Genomic DNA, 18,755 nt, shown 5'->3' with positions numbered 1-18,755 from the left:
TGTCTAGGGGCTCACCACTCCTGATCCGAGGTCATCTAGTGTCTTTAAGTTCTGCAACAGAAAACCATAGAGAAGAGAGGGAAAACAGCCTCTCCTAGAGAGATTAAAAGAAAGGTGGTCAGATGGTCAATATTACAATAATCCAAGCTATATCCTGGGAGCCAAGCTCTACCAACACTCCCGGAAGGCTACCCTGGATCTGTGCGAGCACACCACTACTGGTCTCAAGTCCCTTATAAACTTGCAGGTCTCAGTTTACCCCAGGTGCACCCCCTAATCACTGCACCTCCCACACCTATTCCACTAGCAACCAGCAGTAGACATACAGAGGGCCATGACAACATCTCTTAATTAACACAAGCCTTTATGAAAACCAGGAGCTCAAAGTCAAAACTCAAACGTTTATAGAAGGGACATTCTGGGTTTGTATATAAACATATAGCCAGAACCTTGAACATCCTGTGATAAATCTATTACAAAATGGAAAAAACTTGGCTCAGTTGCAATCTGCCAAGAGGAGGCCTCCACCAAAAGTCAGTGATGAAGAGGGCAGTTACTCAGAGAAGCAAGGAGTTAGACATATCTGTAGCTCAGAAGAGGGAGAAACGTATCACAGGACAACAGTAGCCTGGACACTTCACAAAGCTGAGCTCTACGAAAGGAGGCCATGTTGGAAAAAAGATCAATTTAACTGGAGTTCGTCAAAAGACACATTCAGAATTCTGGTAGATCTGGAAAAAGGTTCTCTGATTGGATGAGACCAGAATAGAAGCTGAAAAGTGCTTTGTTTAGCATTGCTGTCCTGAAATCACTGTCGCCACAGTGAAGCATGGTGGTGGATGCATCATGTTGTGGGGATTCTTTTCATCAGCAGGGACTGGACAACCTAACAAGACCCGGACAGGTTGAGGACAAGATGGAGGCATCTAGGGAACATGAGGTAGTTCTTAAAGAAAACCTGTAAAGATTTACAGGTCTGGGGTGGAAATCCACCTTCCAGCAGGACAGTTACCCTAAGCAAACTGCCACCACTACACTGAAGAGGTCCAAAACCAACAACCTGAATGTTTTACAGCAGCCCTGTCTGAGCTCCGGAATAAATCTGCTGAGAATCTTGAAATTTACTTTTCTCGAGCTGGTCGCCTTCCAGTATGACTTATTTTGAGTCAATTTTAGCAGCCAAGTGGAGGTAGTGAATAGGGGTGGGGGTGTCCTGGAGTGGCCTCTGCTCTCAAATGCTTTCTGCTACATTTTGGAGGAGCATTGCTGTGAGACTTGGATCTGGATGTTGGATGATCACCACCTCACCTCATCATCTCCAACTCCCCAGCTCATCTCAGAAGTATTAGATGGAGCACCAACCATCATTCCACAAAACGCAGATCCACTTCTTTACAGCTCAATACGGGCGGGGGTTACACCCCTCATGTCCATGCCTAGCATTAGTCATGTACCAACAGGTCCATGCTTATCTACTGCAGAAGTTCCAGTCTATTGGCAATACTTCTCTACAGGGACTAGACAAGCTGTGTGTGTGTGCATATGCACATCTCTGTCAGCAAGGGTTGCTATGCATTCATTAGAAGGGGTGTCCACAAACATTTGGACGCATAGTAGGATAATGTATGCATGTATGTTTACCTTTCTTGACACAGACACAGACCTACGAGATCATTCTGACCTTGGGACAGGCGTTTGAGGTGGCCTATCAGATGGCTCTTCAGGCACAGAAGGCCCGGCGTCACAGTTCCTACGTCGGTCCAGCCTCTGAGGTCGTGGAGACCAAGACCAGCAGGCCGACCTCTCAGTATCGCAACAGCATGCGCCGGTCAATGGTGAGGAGCAACCAAACACAAGCATTACTGTGTGTAACGCGATACCTGTTAAATACGCATATTGCATAAGCGTCTGTCCATGTATCAGACATTCACGTCTTGCATTTTTGCCTGTCTGTCCCCTGTCCCCTGTCCCCTGTCCTAACTGATTTCTGTCTTGTTTTTCTCCTGCCCCTGGCTTGTTGTCCTGGGCCTTTAACACATATATGTGCCTCTGCTCTCGCTCCTCCTCCTTCCCAGGGTGCACCTGTACTAGAATGCCGCTGCTGCTACTGTCACACCTGCTCCGCCCACCGCCCCTCCTACCTCCCGCTGCCCTCTGTCAGCCCTGGAGTCCAGGTTCTGCACTTCTTTCATTCATTCATTCATTCTTTCTTTCTTTCTTTCTTTGCATCTCTCTTTTTCTGCCCTCCCTCACATTCTCCATCTTCTCTACCAGTCATTTCTCCACCCTTTAACTAATTTCCCTGCCACTTTTTCATCCTTTCACTTTTCTCTACTTTGGTTCATTTACACTTTTGGGTGTCAGGCCGTCAGCTTTACAATACAAATTAAGGTTCAGATACTTCCGGGAGGATGCTGCCGTGTTTGTGTTTGTCTGTGGAGAGCGTAATGAGAGAGAGAGAGAGATTGGGAGAGAGAGAGAGATTTGTGATGAATGGGATTGTGCACATTTTAAAGATCATGGCAGGTTTTCATGTGTTCGACTCAGAGGCTCTGGCTCAAGGATTGGCTTCTTTAGGTCTTGTCTCTTGATCGCAGTCCTGCTGAATCCCTTATGCTCTGTGACTTCTATTACACCCCAAGGATCACTGACTGATAACCACATGCAGTAACAGTAGTGAGAAAAGCCTGGATGTTTCCAGAGAGTTTAAGAGGTTGAAGAAATAAGAGCACTGCAAGTTCTGCAGTAGCATGAGAAACCAGTTTTCAGTGAATATTGTGGCTATACTAAAGTGAACAGGTGGTCACTGAGAGGTCAGACTGGTCAGACTGGAACTCATGGAGTTTTCATGGAGTTTTATTGAGATGCAGTAATGTCTTTGGTTATGTCCTCTAAAGACAGGTTATAGCGTCCCACTGCAGCTTTTGCCCACTAGGGAGAAGAATCTCTCAAAAAACAAGAACTGTCCCAAACAGCTGTCCACTGGCTCTAGGCCTGGGCAATATCTAAAACTAATTACCACAGTCTGTTTCTGGAATATTGATCATATGTATATTGATAAAGCAGTAAAATGAACAGTCAGAAAGCAGCCATGCGGTTCAATTAAGAGATAAGATAAGATCATCCTTTATTAGTCCCACAGTGGGGATATTCTCCGTGTCACAGCAGAAAGGTATAGCAAGACACTCAGTTACAAAAACATATATAAATAATTTACACTATATACACAATATAAATAAGAATTTAAAAAGCAATAACAATATTAATTACAGATTCTTGCAAATGACCCTTAATTGTACATGTGTGTGTGGAGGGGTATGCACATAGTATTTTTACATTGAGGGACCTCTGTTCCCTGAACATGTGTGTGTAGTTAAGTGTGTGTGTATGTATGTGGTCCGCTGGGAGCAGTGCTGGTTGTAGAATTATATTTAACAATTCTATTTAACCTCACAGTCATTATACTAATACAGGGTTGTAGAGTACAACCGAACACTGATAGGCTGTAAGTCTCGGGTGCAGAATAGGTAGGACATGATACAATAGTGAAGACATAAGACAGGCTACGTAGACAATAATCACAAAGACAAGGGAAGCATGTGGGTATGTGTGTTTTTGCGTGTTTGTAGGAAGGCTTAAACTCCCAAATTTTCATTAACTGAATAATATGAATAAATAGAATCTATTATTATTATTATTATTATTATAATTATTATTATTAATAGAATCTATTATTTTGATTCCTCCTGTAAATCCACATAAAACCTACGAATTGTTCTATTCTCTGCCCAAATCTAAGTATATAAGGTCTGGAGGTTAAGTTGAACTGTAAGTAAAAGCTTTTAATGGAGCCGTCAGCTCACACCAAAGATCTAAACATCCCTGATATCCTCAACCTGTGGGAAGTAAGTTCTTTTAAACCCAGGTTTATAAACCATCCAATCAGATCAGAGCAACTGATTCATTTTTCTGTGACATTTTGAATCATTAACATAAGAAACTGTAACCTTTTTACTGTTCTTATATTCACAGTCATATCAGAATATTATGACCGCCCCTGGTTCAGAATGAATTCTGACTGTTTTATCAGCCTCACTTCCCATATAGGAGCACTGTGTAGTTCTCTAATACTAGGTAGGAGCCTCTAATAGAGTGGACAGTGAGTGGACATTGGGAAAAAGAAAAACAGATGGACTAAAGTCTGGAATTATAGAACTACACAGTGCTCCTATATGGGAGGTGGAGCTGATATAATGGGCTGAGTTCATTCCAAACCAGGGGTGGTTGATTTTTCTGACTGAAAGGATTGCAGGCCTTCACATCCCACCTCAAATTGGGGAAACTAGCTGGATATAGAGGACTGGGGTAAACCATAAAGTACTCAATTTTGATCATTTACAACTCCTCTGAGCCATCTCTAGGCTGAGAATTTCCGTCAGATGCTGTGGCATGCTGAGAAATCTCCAGTTTGAGTGTAAAATTAAAATATTAATATTTTAATACTGTTTAAAATCAGTTCTCTTTCTCTTCCCTAACACATTATATTGCCTTAGAAGAGCTGTCATCAGCTTAGTTCTCAGTCTTCATTGATATCTGATTACACCGCTCAGGCCCGGCTGGCTAAGAGCTACAGTTTTATCTGCAGGTGCTAAAGAAAATGACAATGGCTTCTTCTCTAGCTTACTAATAAATATGAAAACATATGTATTTAATAGTTTCATTGGTGATAATTTACATTGGTGGTGTTAAAACGTAGAAATTGCTTGACCAGTTAGCTAAAATGCTTCCATAGTCAGCTACACATGAGCAGCTGGGATCAACAGCTAACAGCTGCTCTTTTTCAAGCTAGTTTCCAGAGCAATGTTGAGCTCCGAAGTCCAAAGACTGTAAATACTGTTAGATCATGTTGTTTTTAATGGTTAAATTATGCATTATCTCACATGTTGTATTAGCTGATGTTCTCGGTTCTGGTTCATCTTGATGAAAGCAATGAAACGGACAAATTCTCTCGCTGCTCAGTGAAGCCACATGTGAACTAGCGGCATTTTTGTTATCTCAAATGTTCAAGGTGATTTCTCCTACACCGTGTCCATTCTATGGCACACGAGGTGGGCGATGCGCTGGCTGGTGTCCAGTCCCGCAGTCTCACGCCCCCCTCCCCCTCCCTCCCGGCAGATGGACCACGCAGAGCAGGAGACGGACGCGCAGTCCTTGGGCAGCACCAGCTGGCTCTTCGACCCCCGCGACTCCTCCAGGCCGCCCAGCAGCGCCAAGTACGAGACCACCATATTCTGAAGTGGGGGTACAGCTCTAAACCCCCAGCCCCACACCCGTCGCACCCCTTTCCAACTTGACCTCCCCCCCTCTTCTTGCCCCCTGAGAAAACTTTATTGCCCTGTGCCTTCTCACTGTGATTTGTAGCCTCCCTCAGGGCAAGATCTGCTCCCTGCACTCCCCCGTGAAACCCCCTAAACCAACCTAACCCCCCCCCCACCCCGCCCTGGCCCTCGCCTGTGTAGCCCTCTACTTCCACTCCCTCTTCTCCATGTCGAACTGGGTGCTGGATTTCCTGGACCCTGCCCGCCAGGTGCCCTCCTTGAATTCTCCCGTCTCGATCGGACAGCCTGCGCAATCGCCTCTGAATGGTTTAGCCTGATTTCTTTTCTTTTACATTTTTAAATCACAGTGCTGAATGTTGACGGTCCAACCTCTCATATCAGTGGGTTTTGCCGTGGCGAAGCCTCTGAGCACAGACTGAAGTGTAGCTGTCAATCAAGTCTTTTCATATCATGTAGATACCTGTAGCATTTCTATCTTTCTTCATCTCGTTTGGCCGACACGAACCTCCGACGTTGTGTTGGCCGTGCTAAACGCTTCTCAGATCAGCACAGCAATACTGTGTCATGGCCAGTGTTGAACGTTACTACCAGTTCAAATTACCATTTCTAGATGCGATGTACAACAGACCCCCCTCTCGCACTCTGCCCCCAAGCACCGTGTCCGTCCCTCCCTCCCGTCGATTCTTTCTAGCTTGACCCACATTGCCGTAGTCTTTAATTTGTCTTCACCAGTCTGCTGTTCTGCATTCCCAATTCACACCCAGTGCTTCCTCTGTCTTACCAGGCATCTGCAGCTGTGAGGGCCTCTGAAGAGCACCTATTCCAGGCTAGTCTGGGATTTGAAACGCAATAATACACCAGTAAAGTGGGAAAAACAGGGCGCAGGCTTGATAGAGCACTAGGTGTCCAAGGCCACAAGGCCACATAACCTGTAAATTTGAACATGCAAATCATGACAATGTTGTTGGCTGCATTGATCATCCCTCTTTTTACCCCCTCCTCCCCCTTTCTCTTTTACTTTAGCATATATGTAGCATCACCAGGGCTATGACTTAAGTGTGGTAAAAATGCAGCATGACTTTTAGAATTAACTGCGGTTAATTCCTCGAGGAGTTCCAAGTGAAATCGTGAGCAGTTTTGTATTTGTATTCTTTACATTGTAAAATCACTTAGTAAATACAGTATTTGTGTATATCTGTTCAAGCTCTTTTTGATTGCTGGTTTGCTTTGTAAGTATGACCTGCTTACCTCAATCACAGGCTTGTAGCAGACATTTTCTTTGGTCATTCAGAAACAACATCTAGGCCTGCTTAGTTGGGGTTAAGGTTAGAAGGCTCCAATCATGAACTCTTATTGTACCAGATGAGGAAACTCAAATCACAATGGAGAAGATACAGTCCTGTGAAACATTTAGGACATTCCATAAAAGTCTTTTTGACCATATTTAAACTTCTGGACATTTAATCTTCATTTGAACAATATTGAGAGATGGAGGTAATACAACTAATCACATCCTGAACAGCTGAGGAAATGGCAAATCGTCCTGTTTGCAGACCTGCCATGAGCAATCAAACCTGTGCCTACCTGTTCTGAGGGTAGATGCTGTCCTTTGACATATACTGTAGTATGAGCTATCAGCTACCATGATGACATTTTAGGATTTTTGAAGTTTTATGACCTTATACCCATGACCTTGCTAGGATGGCCTGATCTGGTCATGCTGGCAGTTGTTCCACTTCTAACGGTTCTGAGATGTTTTGAAACCCCTGCCCAGACTCAAATGCATCTGCAACCTTCTTCCTGAAGGCCTCAGAGAGCTCTTTGGATCTGGCCATGATGGTGATCTTCACCACTCACTTCAACCATCAAGAGCAAACCAAATTAAAGCTACAAGATTTATAAAACCCTAATCGATGCTGAAAAAGTGAGAAACCCCTCCCACATAACATTTGATTGTTGTTAGTCACCACCCACTTTATCCGATCTTCAGAACCTCGCAGGAGTTTCTTGCTAACTGCTGCATCGCAAGAGCAGGTGGATGTAAACAAGCATGGCGGCTGACAGCGAAACCATAGCTCTGCTGGTGGTGACTGCTTTCTGCTCAGAAAAAGCCCAGAAAATGAAAAGACCATGGATGAAACCTTGCTTTTAAACCCCTACGCTTTTAACTTCTCCCATCTCATTGCTTGACAGTCTTTCGGTCTTGCTCTGGAAGAAGATCTAAGAGGACTAGAGACTGGCTAATAGACACCATACACTACAGGATAATCTGAAATCATCATTTACGATCCCTCTGATATCTGGAGACTTTTGCAATTGCCTCAAAACCGACCCGATTATTCGGATTATCCGCGGGCCAGGCAGAAATGTCTGAGGTTGAAATGAGTCAGGCTACTCCAGAATCCCCTCTTTAACCATGTTCCGATCGTCTGCGGCTGATTTTGATTTTTTTTTTTTTCAGGTACTAATAAATGTGGAGGTGTTTAACTTTTTCCTTACAAGAAAATTGCATCTTTATATAGTTTATAAATGCTGTATGTGTTTAGGTATATGACCTCCATCTTGTAATAAAATGAAAATCAAACATCCATCTGTTTAGATACGTTCAAAAAGACCAAGGTTTTCATGGGGTGTCCTTATTTTTCACACCACCTGCATAAATCAATTCAGAATCTACCACCAGGGTAATTTCCTTTTCTTCAGTCACTGCATTGAATTTTTTAAGGCCTCTTTGATAAAAACACTCCAGTGGTCGGTTTTCCTCAGACAAGCAGCATTTATACCTAGGTTTCAGGTTGCCGGTCATATTTTGTTGTTTGTCCCTCGCTGTGAATGTTGTGTGTACAGTGGGCTGTCGTTCATGCTCGAGTTGCACTGCTCGTCTCTGCCGCGTCCTGTCCCTGAGGTCGACTGTTAAAGCCGTGCTGGTTCCTCTGTGACTGTGTTGCACATCCGCATTCGGTCTCCTTGATCATTACATCCACACCCTGTCACTTGCCATCAGTCTCTCGTTTGTTTGCCATCGTTGGTTTGCCCCCGTTTCAAGACCCGCCTCTCACCGACCACCGCCGTACCATCTCAGATCACACCATGGCATTGTATTATATGTCAGCTTTGTATGTTTTTGCTTGACACTGTGTTCTAATGTTTTCGATTTTGTACTTTAAGAGCATTACCGTACTGCTAGAGTCACCTTTAAAGAAAGAAAAAGATGCAGGTGGCCCAGGAGAAATTCACTTTTCTGAAAACAAATATTTCTTCCTGTGTAGCTGACTCCACCGTTCAAGTTTCCGGACACCAAGGTGTGAATAGAAGGGGAATCAGGTGAAACGTAACGTGCGAGTGAAAGAGAGAGAGAGAACAAGAGATGTCACTCGGTGGCACTAAACTGCGGCATGAGGAGAACGATCCAGTACTGTGATTACTCCTGTTATGAGCTTAGACAAGGTCACAACTTAGAGGATTTGCTTGCGAGATGGGCCTGTGCGCATTGCGCCCACTGTTACACAGCCACAGCATGCTAGTCTTTTATAAGTTTGAATAAAACTCACCAGTTACTTGACTATTTAACAAGAACAAGAGGTCTCCAGGAAGTCGGCCACTTGGAATTGTGTGGAAAACTGTGAAGAACCGGAGTAGCGTCCTAGTATTGAGCACTGTGTGGACAATTGTAATATTTTGAGAATATAGAGAGTTCTGCCCCCCTCCAACCTGGGGTTTATTTAAACATATAGGACACCCAGAACATAAGAACATGAAGACTGACCACAGCAGAACATGTTCATTTAGGCTAAATGCACTAAAGGTATATTCACCTCAGTTTTACAGTATTGAGATTTAACATTCTAATCACTAAAGGGCTGCTTTTAATATCGCTTGGATGGCTCGTGTTTGAGCCAGAGCCATTCGAAGTGAAGAGTAAGCCTGAAAAAGAACACCTGAATCAGCAAAAGATCAGCAAAAAGAAATCCTCCTTTGTAAATCAGAATGAACTGCATCTAGTAAACGACAAATTCATGTTTGATTACATGCTCACACTGTGAATCGGCAGAAAAGCAGCACATGTATAGCTTTTGACGTTGGCTTGTGTTATTTATTGATTAACCTGAGCATTTCACGAACTTCCAAACCAAAAAAAGAAAAAGCCTAGTCAACCCCGCCGCCCCTCCCCTTAGCCTCACTGACACTGTTCTTTACCAGTAGCATTTACATGTGAACAGGTTTTCTTCCTAAAGCCTGAGACGTCTTGTTTTTTGGTTTGCACTAAATATTTGGGTATGATGTTGAGACCAGGACTTTGTCAAAAAAAGTCTGGGTGTGTTTGGGGGCTGTTTAAAAAATAAAAAAAATCAAATTAATGCTTCCTTCCCCAAAATGTTCATGTCATGTAACAATTCTTTCAGTTAGTTGATAAGTCACATCAATATCAATGTCACTGACCTAATAAAATTTACGGACATTTTCCATTTTGCCTATTTAGCCATTCATGATTCCCGCACTCTTCACATGTCAGGAACAGTACAAAACTTTATTTGGGGGGAGTTAAATTACACAGCTGCGAGTAGTCATGGAAACAGTCACTTGTTTGAGGTTTCATCTTATATTTGAAGTACAAAACTGAAAAAGAAAAAAAAAAAAAAAAAAAAAAAAAAAAGCAATAAAAACAAAACACTAAGGGTTGAAAAATTACTTACTGTACGCAACTTTCTGTATCCTACCTGGTGAATGATTACCAACTGGAAGAAGTACAGCTGGACACGGTTTTGAGAAAAACATCCACCCAAATATATATTTATAAAAAACAACTAAAAAATAAAAATACTCGCAAGGGTGCAGTCAAATGTGACTTGACGATTCTCAGAAGAGGAATCCATTTAAACTGTAACGTCAGTGTACTTATTTGACTGAGTCTCTGTTTGGGAAAGGGGGGGGGGGGAGTCAATCATGGCACAAGAGTTCTTTCTATCGATCCGGACGAGCCATACCGGGTCTAACAGACAGCATCATTGGCCGAGCTGGGGGTCGCATCATGTGGGGACCAGGCATCATTTGCATGTGTCCACCCATTGGTGGCCGCATACCTGGTCCTGCAGAAAAAAGGAGAAAGGTTTAATCCACATCCTTAAAGTTAAGTTTGCATCAACTTGCACTAATTAAAGAAACCTCATCCTACCTGGACCACCAGGCATCATGGCATGTGGAGGGGGGCCCATCATAGGCATCATTGGAGGACCACCCATTGGAGGGGCTGGTAGCATGCCCGGTCTAGGAGGTCCACCTTTAAATGAAAGCTCAGTGTTAGCATCTGATCCCACACACACACACACACACACACACACACACACACACACACACACACACACACACTTCAGTGCATGTTACAGATAAGCCTATTTTAAGGATTAGTCCACAGTCAGACATTTGGTATCGTCACACATTTATAGTTTGGGGACAGGCTACACTGTGCCTATAGCTTTCAGTTGATATTTATGGAACACTGCAATATCATATATATATATATATATATATATATATATATATATATATACACACACATACACATACATATATACACATACATATATACACATACATATATATACATACATACATATATATACATACATACATATATATACATACATATATATACATACATACACACACACACACAAGATATATACGAGCCTAAGATCCTGGTTCGTTCCTTGAACCACCTTCGGTAGGTATTGACCACTGCATACCAGTACCACCACACAAGATGATGTTCTGACCCAACTGCATAACCATCACAATCTGGTTCTTTTCATAAAAGGGACTGTTCACTTGCTGCCTAATATTCCACTCTTAGATGCCACTGTAGATCTGAAGATAATCAATGCTTTTCACTTCACCGGTCAGTGGATTAGTGTTATAGCTGATCAGAGTGAACCCGAAAACTTAACTGCTGCGGCTTTTATAAGAGAGTAGAAGCAAGTGGAGCAACGCTTGATGTGCATGAATTGGTGGGCAAGTAGGACAAATTTCACAACAGCAGTCTCATTTCTATTCAAAGAACACTTACTGATATTGGGATGTGGGAGGAGGGATCCACCAGGAGGAGGAGCACCAGGGAATGGCGTAGGAGGGATTTTCCCCTGCTGGAAAGCAGCCGCTGAAACGACATTTACAAAACATTTAGTATGTGACAACAGAACATGGTTTCAGACTTTTCAGACGAGAGATGATGCTAGCTGTGGATTAAACGTACACTAGTCTTCACTGTTTTCTGATGATCGATTGGATTAGACATCCGACAATACGGTTACTGTATTAAAGACTTGTACTATTAAACCTTTCTATAAAACAATAAAGACCTAGTCTCATAACTCATTTTCCATACAGTTACATATAGCAGAGGAAAACTTGGTATGACTGAGGGCGTTTAAGTTTGCTGTGCATTTTCCCTTGATTTAAAAGGTAGAAACCATTATTTGTAAATATTTTTCATACCATCTGGTTTGTGGTAATAAACATCATAAATTCATCAACATAATGAATTGATCAGTACATGACTATACAAATCCCAGCCATATCACACACAAATCAAATCAAATGTATACCAGTGTGGAAACGTCTGGACCCACCATTAACTGGTCCTGCGGTATATGGCACCATAAGACAAACTACAACACTAAAAGGCCCCTAAAGGTAGCAAAATAATCTTTACAGACTTAAAAAGACTAAGCTGTTGCCTTGATTTATTTAAATAAGTTCCCTTAGTATAATAATAAACTGTTACTTCATTTTAACTAAAGCTTCCCTGTAAACTAAAGGGGCGATGTCTTTAAAGAATATCTAAATAATATTATTGTTCTACCAAATATTCTACGATATTTTAGAGACTCCATAAAAACAGTACATGTTAAATATGTAAAACTATTGAAGACCAGCCTTTAAAAAAAATAATTTAAGACTTTAACATATCTTCATCTCACTTGTACTGAAATACAGACTATACCTGTAATCACAACAAACAGGGGAAACCGTGGACTCACTTGTTTTGTCTATAAGGCTCTGTGCCTGCTCCTCCATCCATTTCTGATAGTAGTCCTTAACATTTTCTTTGTGTTTGCGTCCGCTACAGTGAGTCTTCCTTACTGACGGCTGCAGAGTACAAAAGTCAAGTAAACGTCAAACATACAAACACTGAATGAATTAGGATGATCAAAACATTCTCTTTTCTCCAGAAACATCCTCTTTTTGGATGCTGAAAACAGATCCAGGTCTGCATCTTCAACAGCTTTATACTCCCAGTATATGGGGGAACCCTCAATTAGGGGAACTTTTAAAGTCCTTATGCTTTAAATTCAATTAAAATGAAAAACACTTTAGTTCAAAATAAGAGTAAATTAGCTTAGGTATTAACTACATGACTTACTGCACCAACAAAAACATGAATGAAGTGTCCAGTATAGTCAATGTTGTTGTATTTTTTTTTTTATTTACACTAGCATGAAAAAAAGTTAATGTATAAATGTAGGTTGTTTATATTTCACTTGCAAAACTAATGATACACTGATACCACTTTTTCCCTTTCCAATACCAGACTTTCCCCATACAGAAAATCAATACGACACCAACTCTGACTTAAATACTCAATAGACAGCTATAATTCTTGATATTAATAGTATTCCACGTTTTATAGGTTGTACTTTTTTATATCTTATTCCAATTAAGATCTAAAGCTTGAAAGAACAGCATTTACTGGTTGAATAACTGCACATTTCACATTTGAGCTAAGAAAATTTTAAATTGTCACTATGCATAAACACGAGCAAGTAGGGAAGAATAATCTTGCTAATCTCAAAAAACAGCCTCACATTTCAGAGCAGTAAAAAAAAACTAAAAAGCCAACTTTTAAACTCAACTTTTGGTTTCAGAACAAAAACAAAAATCAAACACCATCACATTACATTTACGGCATTTAGCAGACGCTCTTATCCAGATCGACTTACAAGGTTACTCGTATTACAGAAGTGGGCCAATGCAGTGTTAGGAGTCTTGCCTAAGGACTCTTATTGGTGTAGAGCAGCATAGTCACCCAGACCGGGAATCGAACCCCAGTCTCCCACATGGTGTGGCAGTGGTGTTATCTGTTGCGCCACACCAACCACACATGGTAAAGGTATGTCACTGTACATTGTATTGATTTATAGCCGTCTATTGAGTATTTAAGTCAGAGTTGGTGTCGTATTGGTTTTCTGTATGGGGAAAATCTGGTATTGGAAAGGGGAAAAGTGGTATCAGTGTATCAACTACTTTAATTATTTTTTGCAAATGTTTAAACAACCAATAAGTTATAAAATAGTCATAAATAGTTATTACCATTAAATAGACCTTAATTAAACCTTTACATTTGCATTTTGTTTCTATATGAAAACTATAAATATCAAGCTTTATAGCAGTTTTCATATAGAAACAAAATGCAAATGTAAAGGTTTAATTACGCTCTATTTAATGGTAATAACTATTTATGACTATTTTAACTTATTGGTTGTTAAAAAAAATTTGTTTGCTTGCAAAAAATAAAATAATTAAAGTAGTTGATACACTGATACCACTTTCTCCCTTTCCAATACCAGACTTTCCCCATACAGAAAATCAATATGACGAACTTAAATACTCAATAGACTGCTATAAATCTTGATATTTAGTTTTCATATAGAAACAAAACGCAAATGTAAAGGTTTAATCAAGGTCTATTTAATGGTAGTAACTATTTATGACTATTTTATAACTTATTGGTTGTTTAAACGTTTGCAAAAAACAAAATAATTAAATAGTCGATACTGATCCCACTTTCTCCCTTTCCAATACCAGACTTTCCCCATACAGAAAATCAATACAACCAACTCTGACTTAAATACTCAATAGACGGCTATAAATCTTGATATTAATAGTTTTCATATAGAAACAAAACGCAAATGTAAAGGTTTAATTAAGCTCTATTTAATGGTAATAACTATTTATGACTGTTCTTATCGGTTGTTTAAACGTTTGCAATAAATAAAATAATAAATTAAAGCAGGGTGTCAGTAAGCTTCATGGTATCGATGCTCTCTAGCTACTGCCGATACCGGTACCGGTACCGGTACCGGTACATCGGGTAAGAGCCGGTATCGGTGCAACACCACGTAAAACCTATGAGCAGAAGTGAAAGGACGTTATTTGGTCAGTCTGAAAATAATGCAATGAGTAAAATCTGTAAATGTGCACACTTACCGAATCGTGTGTCAGGTATGTGTCGCAGTAATCACAGTAAAACCTGAAGGAGGAGAAACACACGACTGTAGAAAGGGCAAGGAAGCAGCCATGCTAGCCAGCCAGCCAGCTACTCAGCCAGCCAGCAAAACCACTCCAAAACCACGCACTTATCCCATTTATCCTCCTGCTTCTGTATTTACCCATCATGTTATCCTTACCTCACCTGAATAACGACTAAACAACTGGGATATCAGCTCAAGCTGAGCAGCTGTAGCTACGGTTAGCACAACAATGGCGGAACCCTAGCCTAGCCTAGCCTAGCCTAGCCACACTGCTAGCACTATCTACGATTTCAACCGGATTCAGGACCTTCCTGCCTTCAGTGCCTCACAGAGTCGACACACTATACTAATCTCAGCCCCAACGTGCAGATCTACCGGCTCCGTGTGTTCAGAAACGAGAGAAAAGGGCAGAACTCACTTAGGCATCTTCACACAGACAGACCGACCGCCGAGCAGCACCGGACCTCCTGCTTGACTCCTCGCCGAGCCGCCGCCGCTACATAAAGGCAGCGCGAGCGCCACCGTGCGGCCTGGTGCGGTTAGGCGGTGGGATCCAGGCCTGCAGCTCCAGCAGCCTCCTGCTCCCAGTATCTGGGTGATTCTTCAATTAGGGGAACTTGTTTTTAAGGCCCCATGTTTTTTTTTTTTTAATTCATATTATAAATATTACATTATAAAATAGATGAGTAAATCAGCTTAGTTAGTTATTAACTTCACTACATTTACATTTATGGCATTTAGCTGACGCTCTCATCCAGAGCGACTTACAAGGTTACTGGTATTACAGATGTGGGCCAATGTAGTGTTAGGAGCCTTGCCCAAGGACTCTTATTGGTGTAGTGCAGCATAGCCACCCAGACCTGGAATTGAACCCCAGTCTCCCACATGGTGGAGTAGCTCACTGGCAGGTAGTGGTGTTATCAGTTGCGCCACACCAACCACACACACATGTTCATGTTCAGGGAATACTATGTGCAATACCCCCCCCCCATGTGCAATTAAGAGTCTTTTGCTGTAAATAGTATTGTTATTGCTCTTTTAATTCTTATTTATATTGTGTATATAGTGTAAATTATTTATCCAAATTTTTGTAACTGAGTGTCTTGCTATCCCTTTCTGCTGTGACACTGGGAATTTCCCCACTGCGAGACTAATAAAGGACTATCTTATCTTATCTTATCTTAACTTCACTATTTATTGCACCACCAGAAAAAATACATCACAATCCATTATTATTATTATTATTTTAATGTTTTAAACATTACTACTTTGCTAATTTGGCTTTTTAAAGTCTCAATGTGTGTTTTTTTTTTTCAAAATAACTTATATTTTTGAACAGTATAATATCATCCCCAACATTACTGTCGTTACCAGAACCGTCTGTAAACAGCCATGAAAAAGAAGGATGTTATTTTGATGTCTGGAAAAGTGAGTCATTTAACTGTGCACCCCTCCTGACCTGAGTAGATATATTCAGTGTCAAATGACCGTATTTTATGAGGGCAAAGGCCATTATTTATGTATATTGAATTTCTATATATGTAATATATATATTGAATATGTTACACTAACTGTTGAGTAGTGTTAAAAATGTTTGACCTTCTGCATTGAAGTGAAAATTGTCATTACTGCAACATGTCACTCAAAACTGGTTATAATGGCGATGACACCTGGTGATGGTAATTTCCAGTCAATATGGCTGTAAGACCTCAGTAGAGCTCTGGATAATATAGAAAAAATATGCAGGAAGGAAAAAGAAGTGAAGCTATGCCACACATGCACATTTCTCTTCTATATAAGCTTGGTGCACAGTGTCTTGGCTGGGCAGTGGTAGCTCAGTGGTTAGAGCACTGGGTTATTGGTGATAGTTGTAAGTTCGGTACCCAGATTTGCCAAGCGGAACCCGGGCTCTTGAGCAATGCCGTTAACCCCTGCCGACCACCCTGGGCATGTGTGCTTACTATATCACTGGGTGCGTTTGTGCGTGTGTTCACTGCACAGATGGGTTAAATGCAGAGCACAAATTCCATCTGTGTCAAACACTAATGGTATTTCATTACCTGACAGATTTTGGGGCCTACAGCTACATTCTCAGCATTATCAGTGGAAAACACCCGAAACCAAGGCTTAAAGTCACTTAACCGGTGCAGCCTCAGAGCCAGCTCAGTCAGTCTACCTGCTTATGAACCTATTGACACCATGCCTAATGCCAGGCGTGGGCTAAAGGGGTATTAAGCCCCCCAGCTTTGAGCTGTGGAGCAGTGGAAGAACTGTGTTTTCTAAAATGATGGTTGGTGCTCCATCCAATACTTCTGGGATGAGTTGGGGATGATGGTGGGTTGGTGATCATCCAACCTCCTGACTTCAGTAATGCTCTTGCTGCTAAACGCAATCAAATCCTCACAGCTATACTCCTCCAAAATCTAGTAGAAAGCCTTCTTCCCTGGACATTAGAGACAGTTAGTCCAATAAAAGTGCAGCTTTTCAAACACTTTCTAATCCCCTTGATTTCAGGGGAAAAAAACAAAACAATGAATGAGCAGGCGTCCCAACACTTTTGTCCATAGAGTGTATAATTTATTTCTTAGTAGAAGAAATAGTATGCCAGTTAAGGAGAAACACAGAGAAGCAGATGTTTTATTTTAGCATCTAATTACTCAGTAGAACACACCAGAACTTTATTTTTTCCTCATAAAAATCTGAGCTCTAGCTCTTCTTCAGTGTCTTTTCATCCACAACCTCAAACGTTTAAAACAGTCCACTGAAATTTGTCAAAAGGTGCCACCATGGAGCACTCTGCAGGATTGAAATCTGCATTAGCCTCATCCTGAGTCTTCAAAACTCAATATCCAGTCTTTAAGAAGCACGTAAAATGTCAATTTAGTCAAAACATCACGATTATGAAAAAAAGTACAGTGATAAAATTAGAATATCAGTGGAAATGTGCATTTTCCGTCCATACTTCAGTCCAATGTGCCTCCCCTTTCGCCACGGAGGCAGAAGTTAACATGATGTTAAGTGGTGACATCTCATCCACCAGCGAATCCAAGGCCCAATGCTGGTCTGAGTGCACGGTCTGAGTGCACGGTCTGTATACAAAGAAGCTCTCAGAGGTTAGACTTTGGTCCAGTGTTCACAGGAATGGCCCTGAGCTCTGTCCGCATGCACAGGTATTCGCCGATGACTGCCATCAGAGCTATACAGGCCATGTTAACCAGCCACCACGACAGGGCCGCTGGGAGGTGAGCATTGTAGATCCAGCAGCCAATCATGTGGAAGAAATGAACCGTAACTGTGAAGTCCAAGCACTGCTTCCCACGACGGATGAAGAACCACAAACCCAGAGCACTAAGGGAGAGATCCAGAGACACAAAAACCTCATTACTACACAGAGAGAGAGAAACTGGAAACTGTCATTCTGCCATTATCATAAAAGTCTGTGTAAAGTCCTTGGGATTCTGAAGAGGCATCATGAGTGAGGAGAAAGCCATAGGTTTCCAATGTCAACACTGCAATGAATGACACTTACCACGTCAGAGAGTTTAGAATGAAAGCCATCATGGAGAGCCGTCCTTGTGTGGTTGAAAAACCAAGAACCTTCAAACAGAAAAGAGAAAAATTTACTCTCGATCTGCCGTAAAGACCAGAGTTCTCTTTATGTCTCTCATTCTTTTACAGAACAGGATTTTTAAAGAGTGAATCCACGCTCAAGATCACTGGGTCTTTTGCCTTCTCAGCACATTTGAAAAATGCATGTTATTAGGTTGATAAGGGAAATTGGGGCTTAATGAGGTGCAGGCAAGGTAGAACGCAGCCATTCAAAGGATTTTCTGCTTTGTATGCCGCCGCAACAACCAGTGCGAGCATAAACATTTGGAAGGTCACCGCACACAGCAACTATTACAGAGTAATCAACCACTAGGGGCGCACTAGCCAGAATTAAAACAGAAAGGAGTATTATCAGCATGAATTTATTACTGTTGAACAAATCACTAATTCAAATACTATACAACTAATAATGTGTGTGTGTGTGTGTGTGTGTGTGTGTGTGTATATATATATATATATATAGTGAAAAATATTCATGGGGAAAAACAATAAAAAAAAC

General features: G+C 41.4%; 3 protein-coding genes across 9 annotated transcripts in view; 1 reads left to right on the top strand and 2 right to left on the bottom strand.

Moving 5' to 3' along the window:
• Positions 1–10,008, top strand: part of anks1ab (ankyrin repeat and sterile alpha motif domain containing 1Ab) — a 43,922-nt gene extending 33,914 nt beyond the window's left edge. For 3 of the 6 annotated variants that reach the window (XM_072684859.1, XM_072684858.1, XM_072684863.1), the window contains 3 exons: positions 1,656–1,835; positions 2,076–2,174; positions 5,176–10,008. In XM_072684859.1, coding sequence (XP_072540960.1) covers positions 1,656–1,835; positions 2,076–2,174; positions 5,176–5,295 — 399 coding nt within the window. In that variant the 3' untranslated portion in view covers positions 5,296–10,008. The remainder of the gene's footprint in view (positions 1–1,655; positions 1,836–2,075; positions 2,175–5,175) is intronic. The other 3 variants (XM_072684860.1, XM_072684862.1, XM_072684861.1) reach the window with 3 other exon arrangements.
• Positions 9,847–15,128, bottom strand: snrpc (small nuclear ribonucleoprotein polypeptide C). The gene is made up of 6 exons (XM_072684865.1): positions 15,066–15,128; positions 14,604–14,646; positions 12,377–12,485; positions 11,404–11,493; positions 10,513–10,617; positions 9,847–10,426 (listed from the first exon to the last, which is right to left on the bottom strand). Exons 1-6 carry the CDS (start codon positions 15,071–15,073, stop codon positions 10,302–10,304), a joined length of 480 nt encoding a protein of 159 aa, XP_072540966.1. The 5' UTR covers positions 15,074–15,128; the 3' UTR covers positions 9,847–10,301.
• Positions 15,129–17,210: 2,082 nt separating this feature from the next.
• Positions 17,211–18,755, bottom strand: part of sys1 (SYS1 golgi trafficking protein) — a 6,059-nt gene continuing 4,514 nt past the window's right edge. For both annotated transcript variants that reach the window (XM_072683176.1, XM_072683178.1), the window contains exons 3-4: positions 18,177–18,244; positions 17,211–17,995 (exon numbers count right to left, since the gene is read on the bottom strand). In XM_072683176.1, the coding sequence (XP_072539277.1) occupies positions 17,755–17,995; positions 18,177–18,244 (309 nt within the window). In that variant the 3' untranslated portion in view covers positions 17,211–17,754. The remainder of the gene's footprint in view (positions 17,996–18,176; positions 18,245–18,755) is intronic.

The sequence above is a fragment of the Salminus brasiliensis genome, chromosome 7 (genome assembly GCF_030463535.1).
Source record: "Salminus brasiliensis chromosome 7, fSalBra1.hap2, whole genome shotgun sequence".
NCBI classification, from domain to species: domain Eukaryota; kingdom Metazoa; phylum Chordata; class Actinopteri; order Characiformes; family Bryconidae; genus Salminus; species Salminus brasiliensis.
Note: the sequence above shows the minus strand (reverse complement) of the source record. Positions and strands in the feature narration are given on the sequence as shown.

Coding starts and splice junctions, on each gene's coding strand:
- snrpc (XM_072684865.1), bottom strand. Junction 11,494..12,376: donor GAGCCTTATAGACAAAACAA/GTGAGTCCACGG, acceptor ATGTCGTTTCAG/CGGCTGCTTTCCAGCAGGGG. Junction 10,618..11,403: donor CCTCCCACATCCCAATATCA/GTAAGTGTTCTT, acceptor TTTCATTTAAAG/GTGGACCTCCTAGACCGGGC.